Genomic DNA, 20,329 nt, shown 5'->3' on the forward strand with positions numbered 1-20,329 from the left:
TTTCTACCTCACTGTCTCTTGGCTCTGAAACCCTCCTAGGCTAGTACGTGTCTTCAGCGCAGATGAAGAAATAAGAAAATCCTATAGGAGGGCTTTCTTGCTTGAGGCTATAGTAACAGCCACAAAACACCCACACACTTTTAAAATTCTTACCTCAGGGGGAGGGATAGCATTAGGAGATACACCTAATGTTAAATGACGAGTTAATGGGTGCAGCACACCAACATGGCACATGTATATATATGTAACAAACCTGCATGTTGTGCACATGTACCCTAAAACTTAAAGTATAATAAAAAAAAAACATAACTACTGTAAAAATAAAAATAAAAATAAAATTCTTACCTCAGAATTAGTTTATGTGACTGTGAAGATGCTGGCATCTCCCACTCTTGTTACTAACATCAGACTCTAACACTCGATCAAATAATTCTGAAATGTGTTGGCTATATTTTCTAATGAGACAATTTCATTTAAGCATCTGACGGTTTTGTCATTTGGGGAAACCTTTGACATGTGAAAGACTCTAGCTCTAAGAAACCTGGCAGTATTTATTCTTCCTAATGAATAATCTCCCCTGAATTTCCAGGGAAAAAAAACATGCAGAAAAGTATGTGAGAATTCTTTTCTAACTGTAAGCCCAAGAAAAACGATCTTTTGTTAACTAGTAGCTGTAGACTACACCACTATCCTAACAGCAATACTGTCCCTTCATTGTTAAGAGATTAATTTCCTAGTAAAAATCATCTTCTACATATTGTGAAATCCAAACAAAATACTGTAATAACTTGTAAAAAGTCTTAGAAAAACACACAAAGAATCCCCCAAATACTCAAGCTTCCTAATCAAATAATATAAAAACCTATCTTGAGAAAAGAATAAATACTGAAAAAGCTTTAAGTGCGCACACACACAAAATGGACCCAACTAAATAACCGTAATTAGGAAAATGTTCTACAGAACCTAAGACAGCAAAAATGAAGCATTTGTAATACTCACAATGTTCCATGTTAAATACAAAAAGGCAGTGTAATCTAACATATGATTTGCTCTCAATGAGGAATGCAAAGAACAAAACACTTAGAAGAAAAAAATGTCAGCAACAGAGGAGAGAGATATAGAAATACAGCTCTCCTTTGGAAATTTTCCTATTTCGTTCAAAAAATTCTTTAGAGGTAATTTTTCTATTCGACTTTTCTTAGTTTCTAAAATTTCTATAATGAGCTTGTGAGTACTTTTGTAATAATAAAAGCTTTAAAAAGTTTAACAAGGAATTGGCAAGGAAACCAAGTCTATTTACGTCTTTTACATTTAGGTGCTCCCTCAAATGGCCTAAGATACTGAGAAATTACTATGTGCTTAGAATTGCATAAAGAGTTTTATAACATTTTATCCCATTTAAGCCTCTGGACAACACAACAAACAGGTAATATTACTATGCAGAGAAACTGAGGAACTTCATACCTCTAGCAGGCAGCAGGACTCAGACTTCAAGCCAAACAGTCTGACTTCAGAGTGCACTGTTAAATAACCTCCCTGTTTACTTTTTTGATTCTTTTTAAGCATCTAATTTACTATTTCTAGACAACTGTATTCATATTTTATATATTTATGTTTTTCATGTTGGTTGACATTTCTTTAAAAGCTTTACTAAAATATAATGTATAATACCATACAATTCACTCATTTAAATTATATAACTATGGGTTTTTTGTTGTCGCTGTTTTTAAGAGACAGGATCTCATTATGTTGCCCAGGCTGGTCTTGAACTCCTGGGCTCAAGTAATCCCCCCATCTCAGCCTCCCTAGTAGCTGGGACTACAATGGGTACCACCACACCCAGCTAACTTTGTTTTTTTAATGGTATTGAACAGAGCTGTGTGACCATAACTGCAATCTATTTTCAAATCATACCAAAAGCAGCCCCTCATTAGCAGCCATTCATCATTTCTCCCCAACTTTCCCAGCCCTACTCAACCACCAGTCTGTTGCAGGAAGTCAGGGACCCCGAACAGAGGGACTGGCTGGAGCCGCAGCAGAGAAACATAAATTGTGAAGATTTCATGGACATTTATCAGTTCCCAAAATTAACACTTTTATAATTTCTTATGCCTGTCTTTACTGCAATCTCTGAACATAAATTGTGAAGATTTCATGGACATTTATCAGTTCCCAAATAATACTCTTATAATTTCTTATGCCTGTCTTTACTTTAATCTCTTAATCCTGTTATCTTTGTAAGCTGAGAATGTACATCACCTCAGGAACACTATTGTACAAACTGATTGTAGAACATGTGTGTTTGAACAATATGAAATCTGACCGTAAAACATGGGTGTTAGAACAATATGAAATCAGTGCACCTTGAAAATGAACAGAATAACAGCAATTTTAGGGAATAAGGGAAGACAACCAAAGTTCTGACTGCCTGCAGGGTCGGGCAGAATACAACCGTATTTTTCTTCTTGCAGAGAGCCTATAAACGGACGTGCAAGTAGGAGAGATATCGCTGAATTCTTTTCCCAGCAAGGAATATTAATAATTAATACCCTGGGGAAGGAATACATTCCTGGGGGGAGGTCTATAAACGGCCGCTCTGGGAGTGTCTGTCTTACGCAGTTGAGATAAGGACTGAAATATGCCCTGGTCTCCTGTAGTACCCTCAGGCTTACTTATTAGGGTGGGGAAAAGATCCTGCCCTGGTAAATTTGAGATCAGACCAGTTCTCTGCTCCTGAACCCTGTTTTCTGTTGTTTAAGATATTTATCAAGACAATACGTGCACAGCTGAACATAGACCCTCATCAGTAATTCTAATTTTGCCCTTTGCCTTGTGATCATTGCTTTGCCCTTTGCCTTGTGGTCTTTATTGCCCTTTAAAGCATGTGATCTTTGTGACCTACTCCCTGTTCGTACATCCCCTCCCCTTTTAAAGCCCTTAATAAAAACCTGCTGGTTTTGCGGCTCAGGCGGACATTACAGACCTACCAATAAGTGATGTCACCCCCGGCGGCCCAGCTGTAAAATTCCTCTCTTTGTACTCTTTCTCTTTATTTCTCAGACCAGCCAACACTTAGGGAAAATAGAAAGAACCTACGTTGAAATATGGGGGGCGGTTCCCCCGATACCAGTCTATTCTCTATCTCTATGGGTTTGCCTATTTGGGGTATTTCTTAAGAATGGAATTGTATGTTATGTGCCCTTTTGTGTCTTTTTTTTTTTTTTTTCACTAGCATGTTTTGTTTCTTTTATTTATTTATTTATTTATTGAGATGGAGTCTCGCTCTGTCGCCCAGGCTGCACTGCAGTGGCACGATCTCAGCTCACCACAACCTCTGCCGCCCAGGTTCAAGTGATTCTCCTGCCACAGCTTCCCAAGTAGCTAGGACTACAGGCACGCGCCACCATGTCCAGCTAATTTTTTTGTATTTTTAGTAGAGATGGGGTTTCACTATGTTGGTCAGGGTGGTTTCGAACTCCTCACCTCAAGTGATCCACCCAACTTGGCCTCCTAAAGTGCTGGTATTTCGGGCATAAGCCACTGTGCCTGGCCAGCATAATGTTTTCAAGGTTCAGGCATGTTGTCGCATGTATTGGTACTCCATTCTTTTTTATGATCAAATAAAATTCCACCGTATGGATATACCGCATTTTATTTACCCTTTTATCAGCTGATAGACATTGGGTTTTTTCTACATTTTGGCTATTATGAATAATGCTGCCATTAACATACATGTACAAGTTTTTATGTGGACATATATTTTCAATTCTCTTGGATATATACCTAGGAGAGGACGTGCTGAGCCATTTGGCAATTCCATGTTTAGTCTTTTGAGGAACTGCCACACTATTCTCCAAAGCAACTGTTTACATTCCTACCATTAATATATCAAAGTTCTAGCCAGGCGCAGTGGCTCACGCCTGTAATCCCAGCACTTTGGGAAGCTGAGGCAGGTGGATCACCTGAGGCCAGGAGTTCAAGACCAGCCTGGCCAACAAGGTGAAACCCCATCTCTACTATAAATGCAAAAAAAAAAAAAAAAAAAAAAAAAAGGCTGGGTGCAGTGGCTCATACCTGTAATCCCAGTACTTTGGGAGGCCGAGGCGGGCATATCACCTGAGGTCAGGAGTTTGCGGCCAACCCAGCCAACATGGTAAAACCCCGTCTCTACTGAAAACACAAAATTAGCTGGGCGTGGTAGCACATGCCTGTAATCCCAGCTATTCAGGAGGCTGAGGCAGGAGAATCACTTGAACCTGGTAGGCAGAGATTACAATGAGCCAAGATCATGCCATTGCCCTCTAGCCTGGGCAAAAAGAGTGAAACTCTGTCTCAAACAAACAAACAAAAAAAAGTAGGCTGGGTGCAGTGGCTCACACCTGTAATCCCAGCACTTTGGAAGACCGAGGCGGGGAGGATCACAAGGTCAGGAGTATGAGACCAGCCTGGCCTACACAGTAAAACCCCATCTTTACTAAAAATTCAAAAAATTAGCCGGGCGTGTTGGTAGGTGCCTATAATCCCAGCTACTCAGGAGGCTGATGCAGGAGAATCGCTTGAACCCAGGAGGCGGAGGTTACAGTGATCCAAGATCGCGCCACCGCACTCCAGTCCAGGCGACAGTGTGAGACTCCATCCCAAAATAAATAAATAAAATAAAATAAAAATAAATAAAAGTTTATATATATTTTTTGAGAAGGAGCTTCTCTCTTTATATATATATATATATGTTCCAATTTCTCCACATCCTCCCCTAACACTTATTATCTGTCTTTTAAATTACAGCATTCTAATGCATATGAACTGGTATTTCACTGGAGTTTTGAATTGCACTTCCCTATTGACAAATTATGTTGAGCATCTTTTTCATGTGTTTATTGGCTATTTGTACATCTTCCTTGGAGAACTCTCTGTTCAGATCCTGTGCCCATTTTTAAATGTTTTTGTTAAATTATTGAGTTGCAAGAGTTCTTTACATAGTTTAGACACAAATGCCTTATCAGATATATGATTTGTGGGTTATTGAGTTGCAAGAGTTCTTTATGTAGTTTAGACACAAATGCCTTATCAGATATATGATTTGTGGGTTATTCTGTTCTGTGGGTTATCTTTTCACATTCTTGATGATGCCCTTAGAATCACAAGTTTTTAATTTTGATGAAGTACAATTTATCTACTTCTTCTTTTCTTGCTTTTGCTTTTAGTGTCATTTCTAAGAAGCCATTGCCTAACGCAATGTCACAAACGTTATGACTATATTTTCTTCTAAGAGCTGTTAGGTTTAGCTCTTACATTTAGGTCCTTGACGATTTTGAGTTACTTTTATATATGGTGTTGAGGTAGATAGATAAACTTTTAAAATCCTATTTCATTTTTTATTTTATTTTTTCATTGTTTGTTTATTTAGAGAACTCTATCGCCCCCGGCTGGAGTGCAGTGGTGCGGTCTCAGCTCACTGCAACCTCTGCCTCCCAGATTCAAGCTATTCTCGTGCCTCAGCCTCCTGAGTAGCTTGGATTATAGGCGTGCGGCACCATGCCTGGCTTATTTTTGTGTTTTTAGTAGAGACGGTGTTTTGCCATGTTGCCCAGGCTGGTCTTGAACTCCTGGGCTAAAGCAATCCACCCGCCTCGACCTCCCAAAATGTTGGGATTACAGGCGTGAGCCACCATGGCCAGCCTTAAATCATATTTTAAAAGTTAAAATTGACATCATCCTTAACTTCCATCTCTATTTTTCTCAAATCTCGTCAACCATCAGCTAGCACCAAGTTTAAAAACCTCAGACTCTGAAGTTAGAATGCCCAGGTTAGAATTCTGCCTGTCTCATGTGACCTTAAACAATATACCTAACCTCTCTGGGCCTTGATTTCTTTTCTATAAAATGGAGAGTAACAAACCCCACCTTAAAGATGAGGATTGAATGCCAATAATGTATCCAAATGCTTACCATAGTAAATCCTTTTAATAGAACTCAACTATTAATTCTTACCTTCTAAATATCACTCAAGTTCATCCTCAGCAGTTTAAAAGTTTCTACCGTACCAGAGGCCATCATTTCTTACTTGGATCACTAAATCCTATTCTTAAATTATTTCCCTACTTCTAATCTTGTCTCTTCCCAATTCATTCTATATCTGACCCCATAATGACCATTATAAAATAGTCACATATCCATATCCTGCATTTATGAAGTCTAAACGTCTTAATAAGTGAACATGGAGACTTTCAGGTTTGGCTGCTATTTACCTCTCTCTCCTGCCTAATCTCTTACCACTACTCCTACCTGGGGACATGACTTTTTCCACCTCATACTTATCTTTCAGGGATCAGCTAGACCCCACTTTCTCTGAGACATCTTTCTAGATGACTCCATCCTATTCCAAATAAACACATCTTCTATTGCATTCTGAATTCTCCCTATCAACACATTCATTATACAGTGTTATAATTAACTGTTCACTCATATCTCTTTAATATGAGAACTGGTGAGGACAGACAATATTTCTTTATCACCACATCCCCTAATGAGTACTACAGTTACAGGCCAAAATGATTAATAAATATTGTATGGGCTGATGAATGGCCTCAAAAGTACACATGTATCATGTGGCACTTTTCTCCACTAGATAGAGAACTCACCAAAACAATAACTTAATAGAAATTATTTTCATGTTTACAGCCTAAGAGTTTCTTTTTAATTTTTTTTTTTTTTTTTTTTTTTTGAGATGGAGTCTCACTCTGTCACCCAGGCTGGAGTGCAGTGGCACGATCTCGGCTCACTGCAACCTCCGCCTCCTGGGTTCAAGCCATTCTCCTGCCTCAGCCTCCCAAGTAGCTGGGGTTACAGGCACCTGCCAGCCTGGCTGATTTTTGTATTTTTAGTAGAGATGTGGTTTCGCCATGTTGGCCAGGCTAGTCTCGAACTCCTGACCTCAGATGATCCACCCACCTCAGCCTTCCAAAGTGCTGGGATTACAGGCGTGAGCCACCGAGCCCGGCCAGCATGAGTTTCAATTAAACATGAGTACTACTGTCATTACTATCATGATGCACATGTGCCTGACTTGTGGTTGGCTGATAACACTAAATAAAATGAGAGAAATAGTTGAGACGCTTGGTGTGTCAAGTGTACAAAACTCAAACTAGATGAATTATTTTTCAAGTTTCTCTATTTTCTTGTCCTTACCTTCTCTGCAAGGAAATGTTTTTAAATTAAATATAAATTTCAAGTAAATTCCAACAATCTTTATTAAGTAAATTCAACTTGCAAGAAGAAAAAGAAGGAAATTTGAATAACCACTTTAAAATTGTTGGTTTTAACACAAGTTTAAAAAATAATCACTTCAGAAACTTCTGAAGTCCTAAAACTAGCCACTTAATTCAATAAAATTCCATCCTAATCCCTATTCTACTTGGAGTAAAAATATGGACTGGGAGTAAAAATATGGACTGAGAGTAAAAAGTGGCCTTATTTTTTAGAAACACATACCATTTATTTATGAATGAACGAGAGGAAGGGGAAGGTTGGCAAATTCATCTGTAAAATCATCTGGGTCTTCAGTCTCTTGAGAGTGAGACTGGGTTTTTAATTAACACTCCAAATTCAAAAGTTATTAGTCTTTACAAATTTTTCATTTCTTATTTTGTCAATTTAAAATTTCTGTTTCTCCAGAAATAAATCTAGTTTATACAGGTTTTAATATACACTAATACTAATGTATAACCATATTTTTAATTAAAATATCTTAAATACAGAAAAAAGTTACTGGAAATTATAATCGAACTATAAATTTGGCTGGACATAGTGGCTCATGCCTGTCATTCCAATACTTTGAGAGGCTAAGGTGGGAGAATCACTCGAAGCTAGGAGTTAAGAGACCAGCCTGGGCAACAGAGACCCCATCTCTACAAAAATAAAAATAAAAAAATAAAAATATTAGCCAGGCGTGGTGGTGCACATATGTAGTCTCATCTACTCAGCAGGCTGAGGTGGGGGAGGATCACATAAACCCAGGAAGTCGAGGCTGTAGTGAGCTGTGATCACCCTGCTGCACTCCAGCCTGGGTGATAGAGCAAAACAAACAAACAAAATCTCTATAAATCTGTGAAATCAAATCTGACCCAAGTATTAATATTTTGGGGCAAAATCAGTTTGAAAAATTCTATACCTTTACCCATACTTTCCATTGCAAACAATCTATATATTTAACAAACATCAGACACTACCAAACTATAAAAGGGGTTGGCCTGCCTTCTCTGTAAAGGGCCAAACAGTAAGTATTTTAGGCTTTGTGAACCAGACAGTCTCTGTTTCAACTACTCAATTTCAGAAGACTGGTTCCAGGACAGGACACCCCTCCAAATACCAAAATCCACAGATGCTCAAGTCCCTTATATAAAATGGCATGGTAAGTGCATATGATTTAGGAACATCCTCCTGTATATTTTAAATAATCTCTAGATTACTTATAATACCTAATACAATGTAAATACTACATAAATAGTTGTTATACTGCATTTTTATTTGTATTTTTAATTATATTTTAAAATATATTTAAATTTATACATATTCTATTTTTCCAAAAATATGTTTGATCCATGGTTGGTTGAATCCATAAATGCAAAACGTGAAGATAGAGTCAAATGTTTATTTTTATGGCATGAAAAGGAGCAATAGACAATACATTAAAAAATGAGAGTGACTGTTTTCTAATAAAACCTTATTTACAGAAACACATGATGGGACATTCTTGGCTCCCAGGCCAGTTTGCCAACTCCAGTATTATAAAACAATCTTGAGAGTCACAGAACTAACTAAGCCTTCTAGTTTCCCTCTACCTTCCAGGCCCTGCTGCCTTACTGTTAACATGGAACATTCAATCTAGCCTTCCTCATTCCCAAAGCTTCAATTCTGGAACTTGAAAGATCCTCAAGGACCTGAAATGAACTTGCTTTCTCCTTGCCAAGAGATCTCATCCAATTTCAATTCAGTAAAAAAAAGTGCTCTTTGGATGGATGAGCCATCAAGAGCAGTTCATGGGTTCTACTAAAAAATCAAAACAGATAAAGGTTTGTCTCTATCAAAAGACTTCTATGAGACAGGTATTTTTTTTTACATTTTTTTAAAATTATACTTTAAATTCTAGGGTACATGTGCACAACATGCAGGTTTGTTACATATGTACACATGTGCCATGTTGGTTTGCTGTACCCATTAACTCATCATTTACATTAGGTATTTCTTCTAATGCTATCCCTCTCCCATCGCCCCAGCCCACAACAGGCCCTGATGTGTGATGTTCCCTGCCCGAGACAGGTATTATTATTCCCATCTTCACATGAGGAAACTGAGACTTAGAAAGGATAAGGTATTCAGCCAGGGCCTGTTCCATACCCAATGCTTAATTCTCTGTATCATTCTGCCTCCAAATTATTGAACTGATAAAGCCAAAAATATGGTAAACCAAAACAGATAAGCAGCTATGTCTCCTAGAAGTCATATCTTAGGTCACTAAAGGAAAATATCATTTTGTCAACTTAATATTCTGTTTTCTTATAAAGACTGTGATTCAGTATTTAAATCGCTGTTTCAAATATGTTTTTGAGCATTTTTGTCCTAAACAATTACCAATGAAATAACAAATCACCAGAAAAACAACAAATTCCTTTTCTGGATTTTGTGGTGTTGGCACTCTTACCTGACACTGGTTAATAGCCGCATGGTTGCCATGAAATGGAGACTGTCTTTCTTTATCTCGATGATGCCGACTGCTGTGTTTACTTCTCTGCAACTGCTGGCGTAATTTTGCAATCTGAGAAAGCAAAAATAGCAAGTACACCAGAGTGTTTTCCACACAAAATAAAAACACATCCTTGCTTAATAAGAACCAGTAAAACTTACCCTTAATAAGTCCTTTGAATTTTTGAACCATATCACAAAGTCTCAATTTTGTTCATAATTTTATACATATATACACATGCATGTATGTGTATATGTTCCAACACTGTTCTCAGCCTTCAAGCTTCCCAAGTACTACACAAACAGTTTTCAGCACTTAGAATAAATTACATTACAGTCTTCACAAAGAATTAAAAAAATAACAATCATTCTCATTGCCTTTACTATAAGTTAACTTTTATTTCAATTTAGATTTCTTTATTGAACACCTAGCTTTCAACAGCTCCAAAAATTACACAGTATTTAAAAATCAACTGAAGCCATGAAATATATTCACAGATATCATCTTTAAATAATGAATGCAATTCCAATGAGTATCTTATTTATTCTTTGACCGAGTTTTTGCATTTCTACATTATGTGTGAAATGAAAATGTCACTAATTAGCAGCACAGAAAATGATAATCATAGCATGGAGCCATAATCATCATGGTTGTAGTGAGTACTGCATTTCAGAAACATCACCATATATAGAAAAATAATAAATGTGGCCGGGTGCAGTGGCTCACACCTGAAATCCCAGCACTTTGGGAGGCCAAGGCAGGCAGACTGCTTGAGGTCAGGAGTTAGAGACCAGTGTGGACAACATGATGAAACCCCATCTCTACTGAAAAAAACAAAACTTAGCTGGCCATGGTGGCATACACCTGCAGTCCCAGGTACTTGGGAGGCTGAGGCATGAGAATTGCTTGAGCGTGGGAGGCAGAGCCTGCAATAAGCCAAGATTGCACCACTGCACTGCAGCCTGGGCAACAGAGTGAGACTCCGTCTCACAAAAAAATAAATAAATAAATGTGAATTTGTTGTATTGTTACAATTTTTAAATCTGATGTTAACAGACAGGTATGAACTCTCCTAAAAAAAGATAAAAATACATAACCAGGTAAGAGATATATAAATCTCCCTGCTAAAATATTTATTAAATCAACACAATAATTGTTTTTCTGTTATTTCACAAGCCAAAAAGAAAAAAGAAATCAATGGAAAACGACAAATCCTTGCTGCCCATAATATCAAGGAAATAGCCAACAAAAGGATCATATTTCCACACCCATTATCTTAGAACCAGTTTTCTGACCTCCTTAAGTTGATCTGTACTGCCCCAAGATGCTGAGCGCTTGTGAGACCCTTTCTTCTTTTCAGAGTATTCTTCAGCCCATGCACTCTCTGTCTGTAATGAAAAAAGAGGGGAGGTGTATTTTAACAAAAATCATTTCACAACAATGTCTACCATATTTTTCTATTATAAAACATATTTCCATTACAGAAAAATTAGACATTAAAAATAACACAAATTACTCAAAATTCTCCTGGCACCAGTTACTTAACTGGTATTAATTACAATTAATATTTTGGCATATTCATTTTTATTGCTAATAAAAAATTAGTATTTTTACATAATTATAATTATACTACAAATAAAGCATTTACAGAACAAAGTTAACTATACATAGTAACTAGAGTGACTATAGTTAACTAACATATAATAGCTAATAATGTTAGTTATTATTGGCATGCACCAGGCATACTAACAATAGCTAACATTCTTGTGCTCTTATGTGCTAGGCACTGTGCTTTCATATGCTTTATCTGACTTAATACATGTAAGTTGCCTAAGGTGTTACAAGCAGCAAAGCCAAGAAATAAACCTAAGACTCCAGAGCTCATAATATTAACTTCTATATTATGTCTAGTCTTGCCATAAGTATCTTCAGAGAACAGCTTCAAAAATGTTAAACCTGGCTGGGCACGGTGGCTCACGCCTGTAATTCCAGCACTTTGGGAGGCCAAGGCGGGCAGGTCACGAGGTCAGGAATTCGAAAACAGCCTGACCAACATGGTGAAACCTCGTGTCTACTAAAAATACAAAAATTAGCCGGGCATGGTGGCATGTGCTTGTAATCCCAGCTACTCAGGAGGCTGAGGCAGGAGAATCGCTTGAACCCGGGAGGTGGAGATTGCAGTGAGCCGAGATCGTGCTACCGCACTCCAGCCTGGATGACAGAGGAAGGCTCCATCTCAAAAAAAAAAAAAAAAAAAAAACTTAAACCTTAAGTAGTTATACTAAACCAGAATTTAAAGAGTGTATTGGGAAAGAAAATACAAATGGGTCCCTAGCACATGAAACTATGCTCAACCTCACTGATAAGAAGGGAAATGAAAGTTAAAGCTTCAACAAGATTGAGCAATTTGCTAATATAAACTCTCCTATATTGTTAGTGGGAGCATACGGCCTTTATGGAGGGATATTCAGCACCTGCTGTCAAAGTTATAAATGCACAAACTGACACAGCAACCCCTTATTTAACAATTTATCCTGCACAGATACCAAATGCACATCTTTATGTACAAAATGACTTGCCTATTATTCCCTGTAGCACTGTCCTTACAAGTAAGACTGAAACAATGTAAGTAAGTTAGATTTATTTAGGTTTGGCTAAATAAATTATGGTATACCTTTATAACAGAGCACTGTGCAGCTATAAAAATGAATAAGGAAATTCACAATACACAGACATGAAATAATCTCCATGATATACTGTTAAGTGAAAAACCTCAAGGCTCGGTACCGTGTGTATAGCAACTGCCTTTATATGGGACTGCTAAAAAGAATGCATGTGTATATAAATTATATCTGGAAGAAAATACATGGTAACAAAGAAAATTGATACCAGTGGCTGTCTCTGGGGAAAAAGACCCTTAGTGTATTCCCTTCTGTACCTTTTGAATTTTGTACTACATGAAACAATAAAAAATACCAAAAAATACTGTGCAGTTTGAATATCTTTTGCACTATTAACGTACCAATTACTAATTATAAAATGGTCTAGTTTCAAATGGGGAAGGAAAAGTTTTCAAAAATGAAGAAACTGTGATTCTAATTAGTCATGTCCCAGGTCTGGATCTTCTCCTTATAGCTAAAAGGACTCCATTCTGACAAGGATCATTAGTACACTGAATCAAAAGGAAGGGCTACAATTTGGTCAACTTCCCACCACTCTATGCCCTATTTCACCCTAAACTCCAGTTTCACTTTGAGGTTACCAACTGATGTCACACATCCCAGAGGTGACCCCTACTGTACTTATAATTTCTCATATTAGGGTCCACAGGCTCTTTAAGTCCATTGTTAAAATACCTGTCACAAAGATCAACATGTAAATAGGACCATATAGCATAAAGTATCAAAATCAAAAACCAAAATCAAAATAATAAACTTAATACTATAAAATTTAAAATCTTAACAAATGAATTTTTTTTTTTTAACTTTTAAGTTCAAGGGTACATGTACTGGTTATATAGGTAAACAGGTAAGCTCGTGTCACGGGGGTTTGTGGTACAGATTATTTCGTCACCCAGGTACTAAGCCTAGTACTCATTAGCTATTTTCCCTGATCCTCTCCCTCCTCCCACCCTCCATCCTCTAGAAGGCCCCAGAATCTGCTCTTCCCCTCTATGTGTCAATGTGTTCTCATCATTTAGCTCTCATTTATAAGTGAGAACATGCAGTATTTGGTTTTCTGTTCCTGCGTTAGTTTGCTAAGGATAATGGCCTCTAGCTCCATCCATGTTCCTGCAAAGGACATGATCTTGTTTATTTTTATGGCTGCATAAGTAGTCCATGGTGTATATGCACCACATTTTCCTTATCCAGGCTACTTGTTGATGGGCATTTACGTTGATTCCATGTCTTTGCTATTGTGAATAAGCAGCATAGTATGAGTGGTTCAGAATCACATATGTTGGTGTTAAACAAACATGTTTAAGTTTCAGATCAGTTAAATAACATTTTTTGGGCCAGGCGTGGTGGCTCATGCCTGTAATCCCAGCACTTTGGGAGGCCGAGGCGGGTGGATCACGAAGTCAGGAGTTTGAGACCAGCCTGGCCAACATAGTGAAACTCCGTCTCCAGAAAAAGTACAAAAAATTAGCCGGGCGTGGTGGCAGGCACCTGTAATCCCAGGTGCTTGGGAGGCTGAGGCAGGAGAATTGCTTGAACTCGAGAGGTGGAGATTGCAGTGAGCTGAGATCTCGCCACTGCACTCTAGCCCAGGCAACAGTGAGAGGCTCCATCTCCAAAAAAAAAAAAAAAAATTGTATCTTAGACAAGATGCTTCTCTTATATGAATTTTTAAATTCCTCATTTTTAAGAATAATGTCAGGCCCGGCACAGTGGCTCATGCTTATGCATGGCTAATCCCAGTGCTTTGAGAGGCCAAGGCTACAGGATCACTTGAGCTCAGGAATTCAAGACCAGCCTGGGGAACACAGGGAGACCTCGTCTCTAAAAAAATGTAAAAAATTAGCTGGGCATGATGACTCACGACTGTAGTCCTAGCTACTTGAAAGGCTGAGGTGGGAGGACTGCTTGAGCGTGGGAGGTTGAGGCTGCAGTGAGCTGTGCTTGCTCCACTGCACTCCAACCTGGATGTCGGAGCGAGACCCTGTCTCAAAAAAAAAAAGGAATAATGTCATCTACATACTAAAATTATAAGGTAATTAAAGGAGTTAGTATATGTAAAGGGTTTAATTTTTAAGCATGGTGCCAAGAACAAAACATTCACTCAGTAAATGTTCATTATTATTTTCATTCCATTAGGCCAAGTAGTTGTAACTTATTTTGTTATCTCTATGGTCATAAAGATATATGAAAGAATACAAATAATTTTTGATGAAAAAAATGACCATAATAATTTCAAGTAAATCAGAGGATAGAAATAGAATAAGTTTTATGAAAATAGTTTTTTGCAAATTCTAATCAAATGTAAATGATAACCCAACTCTTTCATACATATTACTATTTATATGAAAACTTCAGGCTAAAATCATGATGAAGAGATGCTTTATAAATACAATTCCAAATTCAAAAATTGTTTAAATTTTTATCGTTGCATTTCAAATGTTAGTTCAGTATTTAATTCAGATCTTATAGAGGTTCTCAAATACAGTTTGAAAAAAAAGTTGGTTTATACCTCTCCTCATGGAAGAGGGGAGGAACCCTTAGAGATAAGAGGGAATCCCTCTACTTAGGAAAACTCCTTAATATATTAAGTGAAATACAAGGTTGCAGAAAAATGTATAGAATATGATATTTTGTGTGTAACCAAAAAAAATCAGTTTTTCTTGTTCATTTGTGTTTGTGTGTGTGGTTGTGTGCTTGGCCACATGCAACCTCCAAGAAAATAACTGATATAGGCAAGGATCATCAATGGAAGTGAAAACTACTAGGTAAAAGCTACTAAAGAACAGGATATTTGCACTGTGCCAAAACTCGCAAGTTACTTGCTAATTACAAAACCAAAAAGTTTATTTTCTTTCCAAAGTGAATAATTCATTTAAAAACTTAATGTAATTAAGGAAAAAAGTGCAAGAATGACCTGTTCTAAATTAAGAAAGACTTAAGAGAAACCAAGTGCAACGTATGAATGTCAAACTGGGTCCTTTTGGGTCCAAGTATAATGTATAAATGTTGAATTGGGTCATTAAAAAAAAAAAAAAGACATATTGGGGAAATTTTAACATAAACTGGTTATTACGTGATATTATGGAATTGTTAATTTTTTAGGTGACCTAATGCTGTTGTAGCTATATAAAAAATATTCTTAGGAGATACATACCAAAATATTTAGGGATAAAAATGTCATGATATCTCCAACATACTTTCAAAAATTGCAGCAAACACACACACACACACACACACACACACGACAGGTAAAGCAAATATGACTAATGTTTAAAACTCTTGAATCACAGCTGTAGTATTCTGATTTTTTTTGTACATTTAACATTTCCATAATAAAAAGGAGAAAAATCTTAGGTCATTTCCACTGATATTTTATGAACTCCATTTAGGACAATTCCATAAAGAAATACCTCCATTAGAAAGTATTAGACCAACAAATCAATACAGAAGAATGACAGAGCTACAAAGTCATCACTTTGAAACTATTATAGTAATAACTGACTTAAGTAATAATCATCAAGAAATGCTACAACCAATGAATGTTTCTTGGAGAACAGAATATTTACAATCTCAAATATTTCTCCACAAATTACTTATTAGTTACAAAGGGTTCTGATGGATCAAACTTTTAACATCACTGACTTCATGTACCTCTTGATCCACAGGCACAGAAAGGAACATACATCACATACAGTATTCCTAACAAAAATGTAATAAATTGAATCTTATCATAAAGGAATATATAAACCCAAGTTGACAACATTAAAAAAAAATACTGGTCTACACTCTTAGAAAAACATCAATGTGATGAAAGACTCAAAAACTCAGGCTGAGGAACTTCTCTAGATTAAAGGATATTGAAGAGAAATGACATGTAAATGCCATGTGTGCTCCCTGACTGGATCCTAGCTTACAGGGGAAATTGCCACAGAGAACAAAATCTGAACAACTGAAAAATTTGGAATATAAACCATATATTAAATAACAGTATTACATCAATCTTAAATCTCCTGAATTTGATACTTATATTAAATGTTATATCAATCTTAAATCTCCTGAATTTGATAATTTTATTGGTATTTTTAAAATTCCTTGTTCATATACATGCTGAAATAGTTAAGAAGAGTTAGAATGTCTGCAACTTACTAATGATTAGCAAATAATAACATAATTGTACATACAGACACAAAAATAAAGCAAAATGTGGCAAATGTTACTTGGTAAATATAGGTGAAAGGTGTACTGGTACTTAATATCCTTGCAACTTTTCTGTAAACTTAAGATTTTTCTCAAAATAAAAAGTTTTAAAAAATCAGGAAAATTATTAAATGACAGTAATTTTAAGTATAAAAATTAATTCAAAGAAAAGCAAAAGGTATATAAAAGATTCCCATAGATTTATTAAGAACAAATTAAAGATGATGAGATTAACAGTATTAATTACGAAGACAAATAAAAATAAGCATAAAGAACAACAGACAGCTTTGCTCACTTCAGTGATAAGATGTTCAGGGCAGGAAAAAATACCTAGCAAAGACATCAGTTTTACTTATACGCCTAATGCAAAAGACAATTGCTTTCTTTTTTCAACTAAGAAGCTGTGCTTTGATTGTAGGACACTTAGGTATTAATAAAAAGTAAAATTGAGTCTTAACTAAATGTTTTCATTTTGTTCAGTCTTGTCTTATGTACTAGAAGGCTTATATTAAAGTATCTAATAATGGGTCAGACACTGGATTAATGATTGGAGGTCAAGAGGAAATACAGCTCTTATTCTCGAAGAGCTTCTTCTAGGACAGAAGGAATAAATAGCTAATTATGATATATGTGATGATAGAAGTCCCCTAAGAAAGGCATCTAATCCAGAATTGGAAGGACAGGGGAGGTCGGTAGGCACAGTTTTATGGAATGAGGAGATACTACCAGAGTTATAAGTCATCCAGTCAAATGGTGGGAAAAGCATTCCAAACAAACTAGATCGCTGGGAAGCATCAGTGAGTGGAACACATAGGGCCAGGTTCATTATTGAGACCTGGGGTACATCTTCAAAATTATTTTTAATGAGGTTAAAAAATGTATTAGTTACTCCTTGACAAATATAGATGCAAAGATCCTCAATAAAATACTAGCAAACCCAACCAACAAAATTTTTAAAAAATCATATACCACAACGAAGTGGAATTTATCCCTAGGATGCACAGACGATTCAATAAACAAAAAAATCAACTGATATAATATACCACATTAACAAAATAAAGAACAGCATTATATGATCACTTCAATAGATGCAGAAAAAACTCACAAAATTCACACTCTTTCATGATAAAAACAAACCAGGAATAACAGAAAAGTATCTCAACATAATAAAATAAAATTCATAAAGGAGAAGCCCACAGTTAACACCATATTCAATGAAGAAAAACTGAAAGCTTTTTCTCTAGGATCAGGAACAAGGCAAGGATGCCCCACTCTTGTCACTTCTATTCAACACAGAACTAGAAGTCTTAACCAGGACAATTAGGCTAAACAAATAGCCTCCAAATTGGAAAAACAAGAATTAAAATTATCCCATTTGGACACAACATTATGTTACTATAGAAAACTCTAAAACTCCACAAAACAAACTGCTATAACTAATAAACAAGTTGCAAGATACAAAATCAACAACAAAAAATCAGATGTGCTTCCAAACATTAACAAATATCTTAAAAGGAAATTAGGAAAAAAGGTTCTGGAATCTAGAGAGCAAGATGGCAGAATACAAGGCTGCACTGATTGTTCCCCCAAGAAGGACACCAATTTAACAGCTATCTATACAGAAAAAAGCACCTTCATAAGAACCAAAAATCAGGTGAGCACACACAGTATCTGGTTTTAACTTCATGTCACTAAAAGAGGCATTGGAAGAGGGTAGGAAAGACAGGTTTGAATAGCCAATGCCACCATTCTCCCTCCCCACTCCACCTCCTTGCCACTGCAGCGAGCTGTGTGGTGTGCACTTGGGAGAGGGAGAACACAGCAGTTGTGAGACACTGCACTGAACTCAGTGCTGCCATCACTGCAGAAAGCAAAACTGGCTGAACTCGGCTGACACCCACCCATGGAGGGAGTACTAAAACTAGCCTTAGCCAGAGGGGAATTGCCCAACCCCATGGCCAGAACGTGAATTCCAGCAAGCCACATCACTGCGGACTAAAGTGCTCTAGGGCCCCAAATAAATTTGAAAGGCAGGGTAGGACACAGATACTGCAACTCCTAAGGTAACTGGGCTCAGAGCCAGTGGACTTGGAGGACACGTGACCTACTGACATACGAACGGGGCAGCCAAGGGAGTGCTGGTGCCACCCAACCCCAGGCTACACAGTTCACAGCTCCAAAAGAGCTATATTCTTTGTCTTGCATCTTGGATACCAGCTCAGCCAAAATAGGATAGGAAACCAGTCAGAGACATGAGGCCCCCTTTCTAGGCCTTAGCTCCTGGAGGACATTTCTAGACACACCCTAGGCCAGAAGGGAACTTGCTGCCTTGAAGGAAAGAAACCAGTACCAGCAAGACCCATCACCTGCTGACTAAAGAGCCTGTGGGCCCTGAGAAACCAGCAGTCATGGCCAGGCAGTGTGGACCTTGGATAAGACTCTGAGCCTTGCTAGCTTCAGGTGAAACTCAGCATGTTCCCAGCTATGGTAGCTATGGGAATACTCCTGCTTGAGAAAAGCAAAGGGAAAACAAGTAAAAATAAAGGGAACTTTGTCTTGCACCTTAGGTACCAGCTTGGCCACAGTGGCAGAGAGCACCAAGCAGGCTGTTGGGGTTCTCGATTCCAGGCCTTGGCTCTAGATGGCATTTCTGGACCTGCCCTGGGCCAGAGGGGAAACCACTGCCCTGAAGGGTGAGTTCGACACCAGCCAGCATTAACCACAAGCTGACTGAAGAGCTTTTGGGCCTTAAGGGAACACTGGCAGTGGCCTGGCAGTACTACCTGTGGTAGTGGTGGCTAAAAGGTGAGGCTCCTCTGCCTATGGAAAGGGGAGGAAACAGTGGGAAGGACTGCATCTTGTGGTCTGAGTGCCAGCTCACCAAGCAGACTTCTAAGGTTTTTGACTCTAGTCCCTGGCTCCCTGCAACACCTCTAGACCTGCCCAGGGCCTGGGGAAACTTACCACCAGGAAGGGAAGGACACAAACCTAGCTGATTTTGCCACCTACTAACTGCAGAGCCCAAGGGCCTTGAGCAACCATAAGCACTAGCCAGATAGTGGTTACAGCAGGCCTTGGGTGAAAAGTTGTGCTGGCTTCAGGTCTGACCCAGTGCAATCACATTGGTAGTAGTCACAGAGGTGCTTGTGTCATCCCTCCCCCAGCTCCAAGGGGCTCAGAACAGAGAAGGACACTCTGTTTGGGAGAAAGAAACAGAAGAGAAAAAGGGTCTCTGCCTTGTAATCCAGATAATTCTTCTGGATCTTAACCAACATTGTCAAGGCAGTATATCTACAACTCTGCAAGAATATCACAACATTATTGAGCTTGGGGTGCACCCTAATAAAGACACAGCTTAGATTACAAGACCTATGATTTGTTTTTTTGAGACAGGATCTCACTCTGTCACCCTGGCTGGAGTACAGTGGCACCATCTCAGCTCACTGTAGCCTCAACTTCCTGGGCTTCAGTGATCCTCCCACCTCAGCCTCCAAGTAGCTGAGACTATAGGCATATGCCACCACACCCAGCTTGTTTTGTATTTTTTTTTTTTTTGTAGAGATGGGGTTTCACCATGTAATCCAGGGTGGTCGCAAACTCCTGAGCTGAAGCAATCTGCCCTTCTCAACCTTCCAAAGTGCTGGAGAGTTAAAGGTGTCAGCCACTGCACCCAGCCAACACCCAGTCTTTGCAAATATCTGAAAAGCTT

General features: G+C 37.8%; 1 protein-coding gene across 2 annotated transcripts in view; it reads right to left on the reverse strand.

The window, feature by feature from the left end:
• Positions 1-20,329, reverse strand: part of FAM117B (family with sequence similarity 117 member B) — a 138,330-nt gene that overhangs the window by 37,547 nt on the left and 80,454 nt on the right. For both annotated transcript variants that reach the window (XM_058439630.1, XM_032754914.2), the window contains exons 3-4: positions 11,038-11,130; positions 9,701-9,814 (exon numbers count right to left, since the gene is read on the reverse strand). In XM_058439630.1, coding sequence (XP_058295613.1) covers positions 9,701-9,814; positions 11,038-11,130 — 207 coding nt within the window. The remainder of the gene's footprint in view (positions 1-9,700; positions 9,815-11,037; positions 11,131-20,329) is intronic.

This window comes from Hylobates moloch, unplaced genomic scaffold (genome assembly GCF_009828535.3).
Source record: "Hylobates moloch isolate HMO894 unplaced genomic scaffold, HMol_V3 SCAFFOLD_1, whole genome shotgun sequence".
NCBI classification, from domain to species: Eukaryota; Metazoa; Chordata; class Mammalia; order Primates; family Hylobatidae; genus Hylobates; species Hylobates moloch.